Source organism: Jaculus jaculus, chromosome 11, assembly GCF_020740685.1.
Source record: "Jaculus jaculus isolate mJacJac1 chromosome 11, mJacJac1.mat.Y.cur, whole genome shotgun sequence".
NCBI classification, from domain to species: Eukaryota; Metazoa; Chordata; class Mammalia; order Rodentia; family Dipodidae; genus Jaculus; species Jaculus jaculus.
The window spans coordinates 58,007,745-58,028,427 of record NC_059112.1 but is presented as its reverse complement, the minus strand read 5'-3'; the positions used below and the strand labels follow the sequence as shown (position 1 = coordinate 58,028,427).

The following is a 20,683-nucleotide window of genomic DNA, read 5'->3' as shown; positions in this document are numbered from 1 at the left end:
GCTGAGCCATCTCTCCATCCCGTTTTATTTTTTTGGTGTGTGTGCATGGAGGGGATAGGTTCTTACTCTGGAACGCTCTGTACTCCAAGCTGGTTTCAAACCCATGGCTACCTTCCTAATTCGACCTCCCAGAGTGCTGGGATTATAGGGGTGAGCCACCACACCCCGCTGCATTTCTTACTTCTCAGCTGCGGCTGTACCTCCAGAGGATGCTGAACCTTAAATCCGGCCGCAGACACCCAGAGGCTGGGCAGCAGGGCGGCGGGGCCGAGCCTCTCGGTGTAGGCCGCCGGGGCAGTGTACGCGTCAGCGCGGGCGGGGGCGGCGCAGCCTCTCCGTAGTGGGCGGGGCGGGGCGGGGCGGGGCGGCCCTGGGGGCGGAGGGAGACGAGTTCCGGGAAGAAGCCGAGGCCCGCTGCCTCGGCGGCGCTCGGAAGTTCCCTGACAGACCCAGCGCCATGTCATCCGGGGACGCGGGGCGGCGGGCAGTGGACAGGGCCCCGCGCGCGGGCGCGGCGCTCTGTGTCCTGTACCACGAGGCCGGGCAGCAGGTGCGGTGCCTGCAGGACGAGCTGGCCGCCCGGGACGCCCTCATCGCGCGCCTCCGCGGCCGCCTGGCGGCGCTGCAGGGGTTCGCGGCGCCGTCGCTGGTGGACGCGCTGCTGGAGCAGGTGGCGCGCTTCCGGGAGCAGCTGCGGCGGCGGCAGGAGGGCGGCGCCGGCGAGGCCCCGCTGCGCCAGGTGCGGGCAGAGGGCGCCTGGTGCGGGTGTGTGGGGCGCGGGGGGGGGGAGGGCCCGGGCCCGGGGTCTTAGGGCCGCGCTGGGGGTCCGTGCCCGGTGAGGGATGCGTGTAGGTTCCAGCATGTGTTCATGTTGGGTTGTGAGTGTGCAAGTGCATGTCTTGGGTAGTTGGCTGTTGTACCCATGTTGTGTGGCGTCGATGGCGGTTTATGAGGGACCCTTGGGGCTCAGGGTTCTGTAGGACATGGGCTTCTGTGTGGGATGAGGTGGGGTACTAAAGAGGTGTGGTAGTGACCTCAGCTTTATGCTGAAGATGATAGATGGGGAAGAGTCTGTCAGGGTTTGGTAACTTATAAACCTTTATACTTGGTCCTCCTTGTCAAAGATTCTATTTTGTTTCTATGAGATAACATAAGCCTCCCAAGTGAGAGGACCCGAGTTGGATCCCCAGTACCCATAAATTGTAGTTACTTACCTTCTCATTGATAGAACAAAACACCCAACCAAAAGTAGCTGAGTAAAGACTTCATTTTGGCTTACAGTCTGGAAGGGAAGCTTCATGATGGCAGGGGAAAGCATGGCATGCACAGACGTTGGACATCATAGACTTGCCACAGCAGGTGGAAAATAACAGCAAGTAAGTTGAACTCTTGGCAAGGAGGTGCTGGCTATATATAACACCTCTAAGCCCATACCCAACAACACACTTCCTGCAGCAAGATTCCACCTCCCAAATTGTCACCAGCAGGGGACCAAGCATTCAAAACACTTGAGTTTCTGATTCAAACTACCACATTCTAACCCTAGCCACTGTGGACTCAAGACCATCTCAAGATATAAAAATGCTTTAAGTCCAAATTTAAATCCCCATAAGTTTTTTTTTGTTAATCGTAACACTGTTTAAAAGTTAAAATCTTGGAGCGTGTGTGGTGGTGCACACCTATAATCCCAGCACTTGGGAGGCAGAGGTAGGAGGATTGCCATGAGTTCAAGGCCAGCCTGAGACTACATAGTGAATTCCAGGCCAGCCTGGGCTAGAGTGAGACCCTACCTCGAAAAACCAAAATCAAAACAACAACAACAACAAAAAGTTAAAATCTCATCTATAACAGTCTCTTACCTATAAAAGCCTGTAAAATCAAAGCACAAGTTACAATACACATGATGACAGAGAGTAAACATTTCAGCTGCAAAAAGAAGAAAAGATTGGATCAAATGTGAGGTCTAAAACCAGTAGGGCAAGTACCAAATCCCATAGCTTCATGTCCAGTATCTGTGACCAGTGACAAAGTTTCTGTGGTTCCAATTCCACCTCTCCAGCCAGACTGCTTATGGGGGAGGAAATCCATCCTGATCTGTCAGCTGTCTTGGTGGCTGTAGCATCTCCAAAATCCTGGTGTTTCTACTGCAACCCACAGTTCCATATCTTGTCCATACAGGGACTACAACAACCCAGTCTTACATTGCCCAGTGACCATCGCCAAAACAAACAAGCAAACAAAAAAAACACCATGTTACAAATCCAATGACCCTCTCTTTCCTGCATTTGTTATGCTTCCATAACCAGTACCTGGCAGTCTATACAGCCAAATTGTTAATTCAAGGGAAGAGTAAAGCCGATTTAAGAAGCAGGAATTTAGCTGGGTGTGGTGGCGCACACCTTTAATCCCAGCACTTGGGAGGCAGAGGTAGAAGGATTGCCATAAATTCAAGGCCACCCTGAGACTACAGAGCAAATTCCAGGTCAGCCTGAGCTAGAATAAGACCCTACCTTGAAGAAGAAAAAAAATTAAAAAGCAGGAACTTTATGTTCTTCCTTCAGTAACTCCCTCCTTTCAATAGTCAACATTCTTTGTTTTTAAATATATTTTATTTGAGAAAGAGGCAGAGAGAGAGAGGGAGAGAATGTGCACTCTAGGGCCTCCAGCCACTGCAAATGAACTCCAGATGCATATGCCCCCTTCTGCATCTGGTTTACGTGGGTCCTAGAGAGTCCAACTGGGTTCTTTGCAGGAAAATGCCTTAGCCATTAAGCCATCTCTCCAGCCCCCTTTTTTAATTTTTTTTTTTTTTTTTTTTGAGTTTTTGAGGTAGGGTCTCACTCTAGCTCAGGCTGACCTGGAATTCACTGTGTAGTCTCAGGGTGGCCTTGAACTCATGGCACTTCTCCTGTCTCTGCCTCCCGAGTGCTGGGATTAAAGGCATGAGCCACCACACCCAGCCTTTTTAAATATTTTATTTTTATTTATTTGAGAGAGAAAGAGGCAGATAGAGTGAAGATGGGCACACCAGGGACTCCAGCCCCTGTAAATGAACTCCAGATGCTCCACCTTGTACATCTGGCTTACATGGGTACTAGAGAATGGAACCTGGGTCTGTAGGCTTTACAGGTCTGGTATCTTATTCATTGTGATGACAAAGTCCTAGGTTCTGTGCATATTTTCTTCTTCACATTGGATGGAAGGTGAGCAGGTACCCCAAGAAGAGGCCAGATCTTTTTCCTATCATCTCTTCCTGGGATACATTTGGACTAATTCCTAACTTATTTATTTGATAGAGGGAGACAGAGGGGCAGAGAATGGGTGCACCAGGGCCTCTATCCATTGCAAATCAACTCCAGATGCATGTGTTACCATGTGTATCTGGCTTACATGGGATCTGGGGAATCAAACCTGGTCCTTAGGTTTCACAGGCAAGTGCCTTCACTGCTAAGCTATTTCTCCAGCCCTAATTCTTCACTTTTTGGAAGCCTTTTCTTCATTTGAAGGAAGGATTAGTTGGGCCTGTTCCACCTCCATCCTGTATTATTGATGTTGGAGGTTCTCTGAAAATGGGAAACACAAACTTAAGGTCAGGTATTTAAAAATTATCATTTTGGTCATTCACAGAAGTATGTTCCTACAATTCTTGCACCCAGTGAGCTGAAGTGGGAGGATTGCTTGAGTTCAGGAATTTGAGACCAGTTATCTCAAGCACAGCAAAACAAAACAGAAATGTCATTTTAAAGATCTGTAATTCCAGCCCCTGGAAAAGTGAGGCAGGTAGATCTGTATAGTAAGTCATTGTCTCAAAACAAAACAAAATTAAGCTAAACTAACAAAATTCCAGTCTATCATGGAACTCACTAGGCATACCAGGCTAACCTCAAACTCATGATCTTTCTGCTTCAGCCTCCTAAGTATTGGGATTACAGACACATGCCACCGTGTCAAGCTTTAAAAAAAAAGTTTTTTTAAGATTTTATTTTTTTATTTGAGAGAGAGAAAGAAAAAAAAAAGGCATAGAGAAAGATAATGGGCACAGTAGGGCCTCCAGCCACTGTACATGACTTTCAGACATATGTTCCACTTTGTGCATCTGGCTTATGTGGGTACTGAGGAACCAACCTGGGTCCTTAGGCTTTGTAGGCAAATATCTTAACCACTAAGCCATCTTTCTAGCATTCCCTTTTTTGTTATTATTGTTGTTATTTTGTTTTGTTTTTTAAAGTAGGGTCTTGCTGTAGCCCAGGTTGACCTTGAATCCACTATGTAGTCTCAGGCTGGCCTTGAACTCACAGTAATCCTATCTCTGCCTCCTGAGTGCTAGGATTAAAGGCATGTGCCACCATACCCAGAAGATTTTGCCTTTCCTTTTTTTAATATTTTTAAAATATTTTTATTTATTTATTTGAGAGAGGGAAAGAGGCAGAGAGAGAGAAAGGATGAGCATGCCAGGGCTTCCAGCCATTGCAAACGAATTCCAGATGCATGTGCCACCTTATGCATCTGGTTTACATGGGTCCTGGGGAATCGAACTGAGGTCCTTTAGCTTTGCAGGCAAGCGCCTTAACTGCTAAGTCATCTCCCTAACCCCTTTTTAAAATATTTTATTTATTTATTTGAGAGAGAAAGAGAGATGGAGAGCACTAAGGCCACAGCCACTGCAAACAAACTCCAGACTCATGCACCACCTTGTGCATCTGGTTTATCTGGGTACTGGGGAGTCAAACCTGGGTTCCTAGGCTTTTCAGGCAAGTGCCTTAACTGCTAATTCATCTCCCTAGCTACCATTTTTGCCTTTTCTATCAAGTGTTTGGAACTGCCACTTTTAGCATTGGTGTAAAATCTAACATTATGAACTATTTATAAGAATAGAATTTTGCCGGGCGTGGTGTCACATGCCTTTAATCCCAGCACTCGGGAGGCAGAGATAGGAGGATCATCATGAGTTCAAGACCACCCTGGGACTACCTAGTGAATTCCAGGTCAGCCTGGACTGGAGTGAGACCCTACTTTGAAAAGCCAAAAGAAAGAAAAGAAAGGAAAAAAATATCTAAAGCTGATTATCTGCTAAGCACCTTTTTTCAGAGTGAGTATTGTCTAGGGAAGCTTGCATTATCCCTGCCAGATTTTCCTTTGCTTTATGAACATGTGCATTTATTTCAGAGAGAGAGAGACTGGCAGGTATACTGAAAGAGAGAATGGGAGTGCCAGAGCTCTGCCCACTGCAAACGAACTCCTGATGCATGCACGACCTTGCACATCTGGCTTTACATGGGTACTGGGGAGTCAAACTCTGGTCCCTAGGCTTTACAGTGAAGTGGCTTAACCGCTGACCCATCTCTCCAGCCCATGCTTTTTTTTTTTTTTTTACATACATGTTTGTGTAGTATGTGTTGTGTGTGTGTGGTGTATAAATGTGCATACCCCTCTGTACATGCATGGGGATGCCAGAGGAGATTGTTGGGTACCCTCTTCTATTGTTCTTTCTTGTGTGGCTTTGAGGTAGAGTCTCTTATTTAACTCAGAAATACTGCCCTAGCAATACTCTGGACTCTATTCTCCATAAGACTGGGGATACAGGCATGTGTGGCCACACTCATCTGTTTATATGGGTGCTGGGGAGCTGAACTCAGAGCAAATCAGGTCCTGTTTGCATGGCAAGCATGCTTACATACTGAGCAATCTCCCCAGTCTTTTTTTAAAATTTAACTTAATTTATTTATTTATTTGAGAGAGAGAGAGAGAGAGAGAGAGAGAGAATGGGTGTGCTAGGGCCTCCAGTCACTGCAAACAAATTCCAGATACATGCACCACCTTGTGCATCTGCCTGATGTGGGTACTGGGGAAATCAAACCTGGTTCCTTAACTATTAAACCATCTCTCCAGCCCTTCTCATTCCTTTGAAAAAAAAATTAGACATACACACACACACACACACACACACACATATAAATTAGGTTTTTTTGGTTTGTCAAGACTGGGTATAGCTCTAGTCCAGGCTGACCTGGAATTCCCTATGTAGTCTCAAAGTGGCCTCAAACTCATGGAGATCCACCTATCTTAGCCTCCCAAGGGCTAGGAGTAAAGGCATGTGCTACCACACCCGGCTCTCTAGCCTTTTTAATTTTTTAAAATTTTTAAATTTTATTTTTTATTTATTTGACAGAGAAATGGGGGGAGAGAGAGAATGAATGGGCACCCCAGGGCCTCCAGCCACTGTAAACGAACTCCAGACGTGTGTGCCCCCTTGTGCATCTGGCTAACGTTGGGTCCTGGGAAATCGAACCTGGGTCCTTTAGCTTTGCAGGCAAACGCCTTAACCGCTAAGCCATCCCTCCAACCCTCTCCAGCCTTTTGTAAAAAATACTTTTATTTATTTATAGACAGAGAGAGAGAGAGAGAGAGAGAGAATGGGTACACCGTGGCCTCTATTTGCTGCAAAGGAACCCCAGGTGCATGTGCCACTTTGTGCATTTGGCTTTGCATGAGTACTTGGGACTCGAACCTGAGTCATTAAGCTCTGTAGGCAAGCACCTTAATGCTGGCCCATCTCTCCAGTTCCACCTTTTTGGACAGGGTTTCCCAGACTAGCCTTAATCTCAAATTATGTAGTCAAGAGTGATCTTGAACTTCTGATCTTCCTGCCTTCACTTCCTGAGTCCTGGGACAGGCACATGTCACCATGCCTAGCTTTGAACATTTGCTTTTGACATTGATTTATTTAATAAAATAAACTGGGCTTTTTATTTTCTATTTTTAACATACTTTATTTATTTATTTGAGAGAGGAAAAGAAGCAGATAGAGAGATGGACACTCCAGGGCCTCTAGCCACTGCAACAGAGCCCCAGACATATGTACCATCTTTGGCATCTAACTTTACATGTTTACAGGGGAACCTAACCTGGGTCCTTTGGCTTTGCTGTTGATCTTTCTGTTGCAGCAGCAGGGAAGGAAATTACTTCACACTGTGTAGCCCAAGCTGGCCTCAAACTTCTGATCCTCCTGCCTCAGCATCCCCAGGGCTAGGATTATAGACATGTGCTACCACACCCATCTAAACTGTGCTTTTAAATTTTCTACTTAGGAAATTGAGAGACTTACTGAGCAACTGAAAGAAAAAGAGAGGGAAATGCAGCAGCTGGTGAGCCAGCCTCAGCATGAGCAAGAGAAGGAAGTCATCCTGCTGCGGAGAAGTGTGGCAGAGAAGGAACGAGCCAGGGCTGCCAGTGATGTTCTGTGCCGCTCCTTGGCTGATGAGACCCACCAGCTTCGCAGGACACTGGCTGCCACTGCCCACATGTGCCAACATCTGGCTAAATGTCTGGATGAAGGACAGCATATACAGGGAGATGTGGGGGAGAAAAGCCCTGATGAGGTAGGCACAGTAACCAAACCAAGTGAAGACCCTAGTGTGCTAAAAGGCACTGTCTCCCATCCTGTAGGACTCTTCAGTTATCAGAAAGGTCAGCGCACCATAAAGCCCACCTTTGTCCCCAGTAAAGAGAGTCATCTTATGGGGAAATTTCTTTTTTTAATATTTTATTTTTGTTTATTTATTTGACAGAGAAAGAGGGAGAGAGAATGAGTGAGAGAATGGATGTGCCAGGAACTCCAGATATATGTGCCCCCTTGTGCATCTGAATAATTTGGGTCCTGGGGAATCAAACCTGGGTCCTTTGGCTTTGCAGGCAAACGCTTGAACCACTAAGCCATCCCTCTAGCCCTTCTTTTCTTTTTAATTCAATTCAATTTAATTTTTTTATTTGAGATAGAGAAAGAGAGAGAGGAACAGAGAAAGAGAGAGAGAATGGGTGTGCCAGGGCCTCTAGCCACTGCAAACGAACTCCAGACACATGCGCCACATGTGCATCTGGCTTACATGGGACCTGAAGAATCAAACCTGGACCCTTAGACTTTGCAAGCAAGCGCCTTAGTGCTAAACCATCTCTCCAGCCTTATCTAGGGATTTTTGGCACAAGATGCAAGATATGAGATATGATAGGGAAGCAAAGTGGTGTGCATCCTCAGCCCCCAGCCTTGCCTGTAGCTGACCCTGCACTTGGTTGAGGAAATGGTACTTTGGTCTCATCTGCCACAGCTAAGGACTAGAAGGCAGAGCTAGACATACAGAGACTGCCCAGTAAGTGTTATCATATACATATTAGGATGGTGAAACTGAGGAAAAGCTCAGTGATACTGCCTACCTCTCACAGTCTAGATGGAGGTCACATGCAAAGTCCAGGTCTAAGGCACCTGGAAAGTCTGTGAGTGTCAGCCCTCCGTGGGCTCTGTGCTGGCCCATGAAAAGCCAGGAATTCTTTCATTGAAGCTGGATTCTTGCATATAGCATGGCCGTCTTCAGGGCTTCAGCTTTCTCCTCATCAAATAAGGAAACAGCATGTCTGTGTCTCTAAACTATAACCTCCATGTAGATACTACGTGAGGTGGACATCAGGACATAAGAGTCAGGAGCCAGTAGAGTCACATGGCAGCAAGGACCAAAGAAGGCCCTCTGTGCCTCCAGGCCCAGTTGGAGCTGTGGTTCTCTGTAAAGTCTGATAGAGGAGAGGAGAGGAGAGTGATGAAGGTTTCAAATGAGGCATCCATAATAGTCATAGAGTGTGACACACCTAGCAAGCAGTGGGCTCCTAGAAGGAATAGTAGGTGACTGATGGGGTTAGAATGGCTGTAGGCAAGCCACTGCTCATGGTACCTTCCCATGGCAGGCTGTGGTGGTCCTTAAGAAGCTAACAGGGAAACAGGCATGCAGGATACATCTTGCCTGGCCTGTTGGTGGTTGTATTTGTTACTTTGGCATCTCTGTGATTACAATGCCTAACAGAAACAGCTTAAAGAGGGAAAGATTTATTTTGACTCATGGTTCAAAGGGTTTCAGTTCGTCACAGTGGGATTAGCATGGCTGAATTCATGGTGGTGGGAGCATATGGCAGAAGCTCCTAGATCATAGCACACAGGAAGCAGACATAGAGAGGCCAGAACAAGGGACCAGACCAGGAATCACCTTCAAAGGCCTTCTCTTAGTGACTGACTTCTTGCCATTACACTCCATTTTCTAGTGTCTGCAGTTTCTCAAAATAGCATCATTAGCTGAGGACCAAGCCTTCAAAATGTGTGACAGTGGGGAACATTTCACACTGGGCCAGGCTGAGCCTGTGTGCCATGTATACTGCGCCACCCAGGTCTCCTGCTCAGGTCATTTCTTGACAGTTCTCTGAGGCTGCAGCAAGGTTCACGCAAACACATGAGCTCTGAATGCTCTGACGTCATGGGCCTCCCAACTACCAGTAGCTTCACTAAAGTATTATTAAAGAAGCTCAATCAAGAACCACCCATTTCAGCTGAATGGGCAACTTAGAATGCAACTATATTTCAGAAACAAAAAAAGGAGCTGGGGTGTGCTTGTCTAAATTTGCATCATTTTGACATTCCCCCTGGGGATTTGGGAGTAGCTCCACACAGCCTGAGGTAGGTGCTGGCGGATGGCAGAGACAGAGAGACACCTCATCAATCTCTGAGTATCACTTCTCAGCACTAGACTTAGTTGAGTCACCCGGGGTTTCCCACAGGACATGCGCTTCCTGTCATTTGAGGGGAATTCTCAACAATATTATTAAAGACACTGTCATCTGCACTGTTCAATGCATGGCATTTCTGGGGTACAAACTGATACTTTGTAAAGCTTTTTAGTTAGATCAGCTAGCTGCAATTAGACGTGTTTTGGGATGTAGCTTTTGTGACTGAATCCCCCAGAATGTGGCCTGTTCAGATTAGCTCAGTTGTCTGTGGGTGGGGCTTACATGTTGGGCAAACTGGATCTGAGGCTAGGTCCTTCCTTGGCAGCTGGGAGAATTGCACAGTGGGGTTCCTATCCTCCCTGTAGCCTATGATGATGGCCAAGTTCAGGCACTGAGATTTTGTTACATCTAGAGTGCTCATCCTTTTAGGTTTGATATCAGCCAGAACATAAAATGCAAACAGCTCACATTGGTAGGCAAAAGACAAGGGCATTGTCAAGGATAGTGAGGCCTGGAGACCATCTGCCAGGGCTCTGGCCCAAGTGGACAGGAGCTGGGGTTGCTTCTCCATTACCGCCTCCCACTCTGCAGCTGCAGTGGATGCTCTGTGGCTTCAGTCCTTGGCTTCAGCCTCTGCTCTTCTGTACATGACAATCACATGCCGTTGGTAACATGGCTTTTTTCTTTATTCCTTTCTTCTGTAGCCAGAATGTACAAGCAGGGTTGCTTCTGACCAGGCCATTATTGAAAAGTTACAGGAAGAAAACCAACTGTTGAAGCAAAAGGTGACTCACGTGAGTATCTAGCATTCTACCCAAAAGGAGTGCTTGTGAAAAATGGTGAGTCAGGACTTCTGACCTCTTTCTGTTTTGGCTTCATACACAGTCCCCAGAGACCTGGCCTATCTGCCAAAGTGGATACACAAGGCATGTCCTGACCTCCTCTATGTCCCCTCCTTTCCAAATTGACCAGTTGATAAAGAAGTGCAAGAATTACTACTAGAAAGTACAGTTAAAAATATTTTTATGTGTTTATTTGCAAGCAGAGAGAGAGAGAGGAGAGGGAGAAAGAATGGGTGCACCAGGGCCTCTAGCTACACATAAACTCTGGATGCATGTGTCATTTGGGTACTGGGGAATCAAATGCAGGTCATTAAGCTTTGCAGGCAAGCAAGTGCCTTAACCACTGAGCCATCTCTCCAGCCTTGGAAGTATAGTTTTTACATTGGGAAAATTCCACTAAATTCTTTTGTTTTAGGATCCCTGTCTCAGATGTCTCCCCAGTGTCCCTGGATTCTCTGGTGTCCCCTCTGCCCCCCAAAAAAGGTGGCAACTTCCAACTAAGAGGAAAATATCCCTTAGCAGAGTGTTGCTGATAAATCACTTCTTAGTTGGGTACTGGCTTGAGAAGAGGCCTCAGCTTCCTTGTGAGCTTCTAGCTCTCTCTCTTTAGGTGGAGGACCTCAACGCCAAGTGGCAGCGCTATGATGCCAGCAGGGACGAGTATGTGAAGGGGCTGCAATCGCAGCTGAGAGGGCTGCAGGTCCCTCATGAGCCTGAGCTGATGAGGAAAGAGATCTCCCGGCTCAACAGACAATTGGAGGAGAAAATAAACGACTGTACCAAAGTGAAGCAGGAGCTGGTGGCTATGAGGATGGCTCGGGACACTGCGCTGGAAAGAGTGCAGATGCTGGAACAGCAGGTGCCCTTGGGCTTGGGCAGCACAAATAGAACATTTGCCTGCATGGCCTTGGGGACTGAGGGGCTTGGTGACACTGCATGGACTACAGAGAAGTGAAGCGAGAATTTACCCCATTCATTGAGCAGAAATAAATGTCCTGTCTCTTCTCAGATTCTCGCTTACAAGGATGACTTCACATCAGAAAGGGCAGATCGGGAACGTGCTCATAGTAGGATTCAAGAATTGGAGGAAAAAATCACGTCCTTATTATACCAGATGTCCCAAGGACAGGTAGGGCTCAAGTGCATTTCTCCTCTCAGGTTTAGTGTACTTTTTTTTCACCAAGGTAGAGTCTCACTGCCTAGTCCAGGTTGACCTGGAATTCACTGTGTAGTCTCAGGATGGCCTCAAACTCACAGCTCCTCCTACCATGGCCTCTGGAGTGTTAATATTAAAAGTGTGCCCCACCACATCCAGCTAGTGTACTTAAAAAAATTATTTATGAGAAAGAGAAAGACTAGGCACATCATGGTTCTTTCTGCTGCAAATGATACATACACCACTTTGTGTATCTGGCTTTTTTTTTTTTTTTTTTCGAGGTAGGGTCTCACACTAGTCCAGGCTGACCTGGAATGCACTCTGTCATCTCAGGGTGGCCTTGAACTCACAGCGATCCTCCTACCTCTGCCTTCCGAGTGCTGGGATTAAAGGTGTGTGCCACCATACCCGGCTGGCTTTTTTTGTTTTAATGTGGATACTAGGGAATTAAAATTGGGCTAGCAGGTTTTTGCAAATAAGTACCTTTAACTACCTTTAACTGCTGAGCCATCTCCCCAGCCCCTGTTTGTCTTCTCATGAGTTTTGAGCCTCTGTCTGTTAAGGCTGATTAGCTGTCAATACAGTTGGTGAGCCTTTCCCAGCTCTGGGTGAATGGCCTCCCTTTGTCATAGTCATGGAAAACCTCTCCGTGGTCCTGTGTTTAGCTGTGAGGCAGGGACCCTGGCTATGTCACATAAGTGTCCATAAGGTCCTCCAGCACAGCCACTGGACCTGTATCCCCTCTGGTAGGTGCTGCCCTCAGGCTTAATGTGTCTTGTCACAAATGCCACCTGTCATGCATGATAGTGGTACCCCCACAACCCTTCACCTCTCCTCCCTGGATAGATGCATGCTCTGCACAATTCCTAGTAGTGTGTTCCTTTAGCCACTTGGTGTCTATAAATCTGTCCTAGGATAAACCTGGGCCCTCCTCCAAGAACTCTGACCTGACAGGCTAGTATCATAGAGGTGCCTCTGGGGAATAAAAACACCCAGAGGCCAGAACTGACTTGAGAGCTGTCCCTTCCAACAGGGCATGAGCAGCAATGTTCTGTTCTGCACAGATTCTGGGTTTTGCAGAAGGGCACAGGAGAGTCCTGACAAACACCTTTTCCTTAATTCCCATGAGCTAAATCCACAGCATTGGCTGTGGACACAAACACCAGTTCTGCTCATGGATGGAAGGATGATCCTGAGTTCACAGACCAACAGGGAGGCGCCAGTCATAGTGGGTCTTGCCCAGAGCCACTGCCCAGCCCCAGCAGCCTTCTTGGCCTTACACAATAGAGTATGTCCTCTCTAGTTTCTGGTTCTGAATCCCCAGGATTGTAGGCTTAGAACAGGAATCCTCCAGCATTCAGGCCTGGGCAGGAGTGGAGAGGTCTGCTAGCAGGACTATGTATGGGTTTGGTGAACTTTATTTGGCCTATGAGTTTTCCTGTGGTTTGATTTTGCCTATAGATTTGCTGGCCTCCATGAATGAATGTTTTAGATTGAAAGGTCCCTAATGGTACAGTCATGATGGTGTCAGATGGCCTCTCAGGCAGCCTCTCGGGCATGGGCCAGAGGAGTGACAGAACCAGTTCCAGCTGCTGGGCAGGCTCTCTGAAGGGATTCCTGGTGGGGTCTGGGACCCATGCGTTAGTGGTCCCTTTGTGTTGCGGCTGTGGCTTTCAAGCACTGGTAACACCCCTTGAGAATACCCAGGGGACAGTGGTACTGAAGGTGTAAGTGACAAGCCATAGGGTCCTGAAGAAAAGTCAGAATTGAAGAGGAAAGCACTAAGACCAGGTGCTGGAATGAGTCTGCATAGATAGCAATGAGTACTGCCACTTACAATACTTTCTGGTAGTTGTTCAGAGCACATCTGCCAGGCTGTGCCAAGGATACCACTGTGCTGCCACTGGGAGGCCTCTGAGGTTTAGAGTACCCAGCCCTCAAGACCCATGGAAAGGAGCAGTGAGAATGGCACTTAATTTATCAGTTCCCCTGGCCACTGTTCACTGCCCCCCCCAGCTCTGTTCCCCTCACTGGTGCAGTGCATGGTAACAGGGGCACCTTGGGCGAGTCTCCTGGGGCTGATGGGTCCAGTCAGGTTTTCCACTAATGGGCTGAGGAGTAAACTGCCCAGTGTACATATGAGTGAGTATGTGAGGAACCTGTTCAGCTGTTTAATCAGCACTTCCTCATCTGGGCTGTGGATACAGGAAGAAATAAGGCCAGGGATTCAAGTTCCACCCCATGTAGATGATATGTCTCTAGCTGCTAGAAATTGAGGCCTGGCTTTGTGGCCTCCAGCATATAGCCCGTGCAAACTGATCTTTGCCTTTTCTACAGGACCCCCGGGAGCCAGGCCTCTGCCGGAGCAAAACTGCCAAGTACTTAGAGACCAAGGTGATGGAGTTTGTGGTACCTAGTGGCTGGAGGCCTGGGTCTGGATCTCAGAAGATGGAACACCCTGCAGAGGGTGGGCTCTCCTGCACAACCCAGAGAAGTCAGGGCGATCTTCAGTGCCCTCACTGCCTTCGATGCTTTAATGACGAGCAAGGCGAGGTGTTCCTCAGGCATGTGTCCGAATGCTGCCAGTGACACAGAGCCACCATGCCTTAGTGGTCCCTGTCTCCAGCATGGCTACTCCAAGGGACAGAGTGGGTGTTCTCAGATCTGGTCCAACTCAGTGGGTTAAGTTCTACTGGGATCCAGTGGAGTAGGGGCACTCTGATAGATCATCTTGGGTCTTGCTTTGGCACAGATCAGACTGGGTCATGGGGAGGGCCAGTGGAGCTGGAGGCAGAGATGGAGACAGGAGCATCTGGTAGGGGCAGTATTGTGTCTCATATGGAGTTTGGCACAAGCTGCAAGCCACCTGTTACAGGGATGCCGGTATCTGGGGGTACTCCATGGGCTTGGAGTAGCTGCTGTGGGAGCTGAATGGACTCCCCAGATGGGAGTTCATGCTGTTCTATGCTGCACTGTGGTACACTGAGGCCTCCTGAACAGGGCCAGAGCCTTGTGGCTACACTGAACACTATTGCCTTGAAGTGGCTTTTGTCATATCCAAAAGTGAAAGAATCTTTATTTTCTCTTCATTATTTTTTTTAATAAACGTGCTTATTGCTATGCTGCTTCTAGTCAGGCTGGGATGGCACTGGGACAGGTGGTGTTTCAGGATGTGCAGGACAGATTGACTGGCAATACACTTGCCTAATGTCTGTCCTCCATTCTGGGATGTTTGCTGGCCAGCCCTGCCAGTTGGGACTACATGAACTGAGGTTGCCTTAGGGTTGGTGGAGCCTGGGACCTTCCATTTTAGGTATATTACTATTAGCAACTCCGGAGAGCTGGACCTGAACCCCATCCTTCTTGAAGAAGTTGTTGGGGTGTGTGGCTTGAGGCTAATTTTTTAATGTTTATTATTATTTTGTTTTATAAAAATATTTTATTTTAATTAATTTACTTGACAGAGACAAAGAAGGAGAGAGAGAGAGAGAATGGGTGTGCCAGGGCCTCCAGACACTGCAAACAAACTCTGGATGCATGTGCCCCTTGTGCATCTGGCTAATGAACCTGGGTCCTTTGGCTTTGCAGGCAAACGCCTTAACCACTAAGCCATTCCTCCAGCCCACTATTTTGTTGTTTTGAGGTAGGGTCTCAATCTAGTCTAGGCTGACTTCAAACTCATAGCAAACCTCCTACCTTAGCCTCCTGAGGGCTGGGATTAAAGGCATATGCCACCACACCTGGTCCTATATTATTTTTATTCATTTGTGTGCGTGTGTGTACATGTACCAGGAACTATTGCCACTACAAATGAGTGCCTGTCTGGATTTACTCTGGATGGCTGGAAAATTGAACTCGGCAACTGCAAGTGCCTTTGATTGCTGAGCCATCTCCCCAGCCTCCTTTTTTTTTGAGGCAGGAAGTGGACTATATGCTGATTGCAAGGAGACTGTTAACACTGTGATGTTTGCAGTGGTGTGTGTATGTGTGTGCACGCGTGTGCCTGCTGAGGCCAAAAGAGACCTTTGGTCCTACTCTGTTGCTCATTCACATACTTCCTTGATACTTCCTTGAAATGGGGTCTCTTCCTCATGCCATTCAGAGCTGCTGAGCAACCCCACCCCCGCCAGTGAGCCCGAGTGATTCTCCAGTCTCAATCCCCCTCTCCTGTCACAGATTGGGGTCATAGATTTACACGGCCATGCTTAGTGCTTTACATGGGTTCTGGGGAATCAGACTTGGCAGTTTCAGGTCTTCATGCTTAAATGTCAAGTGCTCTTCTGAGCCCGCTCCCCAGCCCCTTTTCTTTTTAAAATGTTTGTTTATGTATGTGTATGAGAGAGAATGAATGGGAGTGTGTTCCCCAGTCTCACTGAGTTCTGCAGACCAGCAGAGCTCAGTCAGCTGGAAGTGGGCCCTGTCTGTGTATGAGATAGGGGTGCAGGCTTTTCCCTTTAGCACCTTATGTTGTTGCCTTGTCTGCGGCTTGCATAATTTCTGTTAAGTCTCCTAACTTTGGAATGTGTCTTTGCTTGATCTGTCAAGGAGGCTGCCTTGGACTTTGGGTAGCTGGGATTATAGATATGTGTCTACCCATGTCCCCACCCTGCCCCTACTGGGATGGAACCCAGAGCCTCATATATTCTAGGCAGGTGCTCTTCCACTGAGTTACATCCCCAGCCCTTATCTCCTAAAATTACAGCAGTCCCCGTCTCAGCCTCCCAGGTGCCTAGTTTATAGGTGTGTGCCACTGGTTGCCTGTTTTTTTTTTTTTTTTTGTTTGTTTGTTTGGTTTTTTTTGAGAGCGACAGACACAGAGAGAAAGACAGATAGAGGGAGAGAGAGAGAATGGGCGCGCCAGGGCCTCCAGCCTCTGCAAACGAACTCCAGACGCGTGCGCCCCCTTGTGCATCTGGCTAACATGGGACCTGGGGACCCGAGCCTCGAACCGGGGTCCTTAGGCTTCTCAGGCAAGCGCTTAACCGCTAAGGCATCTCTCCAGCCCTGGTTGCCTGTTTTGACTACTATTTTCATTTTACATTTTTTAAACTTATTTCTTTATTTGAAAGAGAGAGATATATAGAGAGAGGCAGGTAGAGGGGAGGGGGAAGGAATGGGTGCACCAGGGCCTCTAGCCACTGCAAACGAATTCCAGACACATGTGCCACCTTGTGCATCTGGCTTTATGTGGGTACTGGGGAATCAAACCTGGGTCCTTTGGCTTTGCAGGCAATGCCTTAACTGCTAAGCCATCTCTCCAGCACCTTGTTTACTATTTTCAACACTGAGCTGATGTGGCTCAGTGCTGTTTTTTCTTTATTCTACTTGGGTATCTGTGAGTTTCTGGTTCCTTAGTTTCCATCCTATTTGGGATATCTCTGAAGCTAGGAATAGTGCTTAGTAATGTAGTGTTGCCTAGCATACATTTTAGGCCCTTGGTTCTATTCCTCCAGTGTGTGTGCAGGCATGTGCATAACTGAATGGTTTTTGGTTACCATCTTTAAACTTTTTTTTATTTTTATTTTTTTATTTATTTGAAAGTGACAGAGAAAGAGGCAGATATATAGAGAGAATGGGCATGCCAGGGCCTACAGCCACTGCAAACGAACTCGACACGTGAGCCCCCTTGTGCATCTGGCTAACATGGATCCTGGGGAATCGAGCCTCGAACCGGGGTCCTTAGGCTTCACAGGCAAGCGCTTAACCGCTAAGCCATCTCCCCAGCTTCCATTTTTTTAAAAATTATTTATTTATTTATTTGAGAGTGACAGACACAGAGAGAAACACAGATAGAGGGAGAGAGACAGAATGGGCGCGTCAGGGCTTCCAGCCTCTGCAAACGAACTCCAGACGCATGCGCCCCCTTGTGCATCTGGCTAACGTGGGACCTGGGGAACCGAGCCTCGAACCGGGGTCCTTAGGCTTCACAGGCAAGCGCTTAACTGCTAAGCCATCTCTCCAGCCCCAGCTTCCATTTTTTAACCTTATTTATTTATTTGTAAGCAGAGATGAGAGAGAGAGAATGGGTACACCAAGGCCTCCAGCTGCTGCAAATAAACTCTAGATACATGCACCACTTTGTGCATCTTGCTTTACATGGGTACTGGGGAATAGAACCTAACTTTGCAGGCAAATACCTTATCTGCCGAGCCATCTCTCCAGCCCCAGGTCACTTCTTCTCCTAGCCTTTTTTTTTTTTTTTTTTTTTTGTAGTTGTAGTTTTTCTATATGCCATCAAGTTTACTGAGAATTTCTTTTGAAATTTCTGATCTGCTGTTCCACCCGGGATATACTTCAGATATTTATTTAATTATTTAAATATATATATAATCATAAATATATATATAAACATTTAATTATTTAATATATTTCAGATATTTATTCATTTTTTTGGAGACAGTGTGTATATATGGGTATACCAGGGCCTCTTGTTGCAAATGAATTCCAGATGCATATGTCACTTTGTGCATCTAGCTTTATATGGTTATTGGGGAATTGAACCCAGGTTGGCAGGTTTTGTAAGCAAGTGCTGTTAACTGCTGAGCAATCTCCTGAGTCCCTATTTTTTTAACTTTAAAAATTATTTTGGGGGCTGGAGAGATGGCTTTAGCGGTTAAGCGCTTGCCTGTGAAGCCGAAGGACCCTGGTTCGAGGCTCGGTTCCCCAGGTCCCACGTTAGCCAGATGCACAAGGGGGCGCACGCGTCTGGAGTTCGTTTGCAGAGGCTGGAAGCCCTGGCGCGCCCATTCTCTCTCTCTCTCTCCCCCTCTATCTGTCTTTCTCTCTGTGTCTGTCGCTCTCAAATAAATAAATAAAAATTTAAAAAAAAAATTATTTTGGGCTGGAGAGATGGCTTAGCGATTAAGCGCTTGCCTGTGAAGCCTAAGGACCCTGGTTCGAGGCTCCATTCCCCAGGACCCACGTTAGCCAGATGCACAAGGGGTGCATGCATCTGGAATTTGTTTGCAGTGGCTGGAGGCCCTGACGCGCCCATTCTCTCTCTCTCTCTGCCTCTCTCTCTGTCACTCTCAAATAAAAATAAATTAAAATTTTTCACCTATTTAATTTGAGAGAAACCCTGAGTTAACATTAATCCAGACTTGCACTCAGGTCACTTCTCAAGCTGTTGTCACCAGTACCAATTAGTGGGAACTTTGTGTTCTTTAGAACACAAGTCTTAAACATACCTGTTTAGCAAAAACAAACCCCAAACCAAATTTTGATGAATTTTATGGAATCAAAGAAGAGTCATGTTTATTATTTATTATTTTTGGTTTTTCAAGGTAGAGTCTCACTCTAGTCCAGGCTGACCTGGAATTCACTATGTAGTCTCAGGGTGGCCTCAAACTCATGGTGATCCACCTACTTCTGCTTCCCTAGTGTTGGGATTAAAGGCGTGCACCACCATGCCCCGACTATTTTATTTTTATTTATTTAAGAGAGAGAGAATGGGCATGCCAGGGCCTCTAGCCACTGCAGACAATGTGTGTGCCCCCTTGTGGATCTGGCTAATGTGGGTCCTGGCTAATTGAACCTGGGTCCTGTGGCTTTGCAGGCAAACACCTTAACCGCTAAGCCATCCCTCCAGCCTGTGATGTTTTATTTATTTTTCTTATTAAGAGGCAGATAGAGAGGGAATGGGCATACCAGGGCCTTCAGCCACTGCAAACAAAACTCCAGACGCACATGCCACCTTTGCATCTGTCCTATGTGGGTACTGGGGAATCAAACCTGAGTCCTTTGGCTTCACAGACAAGTGCCTTAACTGCTAAGCCATGTCTCCAGTCCACATCTTTTCATTTCATCAATATATTTGACTAGTTTGATGCTTCTTGGTGGCACAAGTATGAAGTTTAATAGTTTCTTCCAGTTGTTTTTTTTTTTTCTAGCTATGACTTCGTTTCAGGTTTTTTTTTTTTTTTTTTTTTTTAAAGGTAGGATCTCCCTCTAGCCCAGGCTGGCCTGGAATCCACTCTGTAGTCTCAGGCTGGCCTTGAACTCACAGCAATTCTCTTACCTCCACCTCCTGAGTACTGGAATTAAAGGTGTGTGCTACCACACCTGGTTCAGATTTGTATCATGTGAAAAAGGGAGGTAGTCAAATGTGAGGCTTCTTGGCTTCCTGATGACAGCAGCACCTGGGTAGGAAGTCTGAAGCCTCCCCCACCAGTTCATGCGCTGGGGGGTGGGAGGGTAGGCTAAGTTCCTTATCTGCATAAAAGTCATTTCATCCTGAGCTTCTGACATTCTTGCCAGCCTGTATGTCCATGGAAGCAGTTGGCCTCATGAGTTCTTGTTGATCCTCTACTCTCCTCGCCAATGGGTCCTGTGCCTTCCATCCTGTATTTTTAACATATTTTCCAAATATTTTTATTACCTGAGAAAGAGGCAGATATGGGTATGCCAGGGCCTGTAGACACTGCAAACAAACTCCAGCACATGTGACATTTTGTGCATCTGGCCTTACATGGGTTCTGAAGAACTGAACTCAGGTCCTTGGACTTTGCAGGCAAGCACTTTAATCATGGAGCCATCTCTCCAGCCTCCAGCCTCTACTTTTTAAAATGTTCCTGGGGGCTGGAGAGATGGTTCTGTGGTTAAGGTACTTGCCTGCAAAGCCCAAGGACCTGAGTTCAATTCCCCAGAACCCACATATGCCAGATGCACATGGTGGTACATGCATCTTGACTTTGCAGTGGTTAGAGCTTCTGGCATGCCTATTCTCACTCATAAATTAAAAATAAAACAAAATGGTCCTGGATCTGCCAAGTGAAATGTCTTGAGGACAGAGCCAAAGAAATTTTGTGGTTTCCAGGGAAATAGGAAGAAGCTCATTCATGGCAGGCCCACCATAGGGGCTGGCATGCCGTGGGAGCAGGCATAGGTGTGAAGGCCATTTGTGACTGATGAGTGTTCAAGAGCTGAGAGCTAGTGTCTGAGCATATCTGGACGCCAGGATGGTACTCACTGTTGGGACACCCAGAACTCCCTATCACCATTTAAGGTCCCAACAGTTCTTGCTGATGTCATAGCTGGAGACCCTGGATTTTTCTTAGCAGCTGGCTTGGCTCTGGTGGCTAGGTAATAAAGTAAATTGGCCCAAGCATAGAGGCAGGACCTCCGCAGGGAGAGCAGGCCTAGCACT

At 47.1% G+C, this 20,683-nt stretch overlaps 1 protein-coding gene across 2 annotated transcripts; it reads left to right on the top strand.

Moving 5' to 3' along the window:
• Window positions 1–457: 457 nt before the first annotated feature.
• Window positions 458–14,905, top strand: Tnip2 (TNFAIP3 interacting protein 2). Of its 2 annotated transcripts, XM_045161851.1 has the most exons (7): window positions 723–739; window positions 1,282–1,376; window positions 7,089–7,379; window positions 10,245–10,334; window positions 10,993–11,241; window positions 11,392–11,511; window positions 13,876–14,903. In XM_045161851.1, exons 3-7 carry the CDS (start codon window positions 7,134–7,136, stop codon window positions 14,125–14,127), a joined length of 957 nt encoding a protein of 318 aa, XP_045017786.1. In that variant the 5' UTR covers window positions 723–739; window positions 1,282–1,376; window positions 7,089–7,133; the 3' UTR covers window positions 14,128–14,903. The 2 variants fall into 2 exon arrangements, with proteins under 2 accessions (XP_045017785.1, XP_045017786.1); XM_045161850.1 differs by lacking the exon at window positions 1,282–1,376 and having other exon boundaries at window positions 458–739; window positions 13,876–14,905.
• The last annotated feature ends 5,778 nt before the right edge of the window (window positions 14,906–20,683 follow it).

What these genes read in the sequence shown, in the direction of transcription:
- Tnip2 (XM_045161850.1), top strand. Translation starts at nt 458, where the DNA reads ATGTCATCCGGGGACGCGGGGCGGCGGGCAGTGGACAGGGCCCCGCGC. An exon ending in GGGAGAAAAGCCCTGATGAG is followed by an intron (nt 7,380 to 10,244) that starts GTAGGCACAGTA and finishes TTTCTTCTGTAG; the next exon opens with CCAGAATGTACAAGCAGGGT. An exon ending in TGAAGCAAAAGGTGACTCAC is followed by an intron (nt 10,335 to 10,992) that starts GTGAGTATCTAG and finishes CTCTCTCTTTAG; the next exon opens with GTGGAGGACCTCAACGCCAA.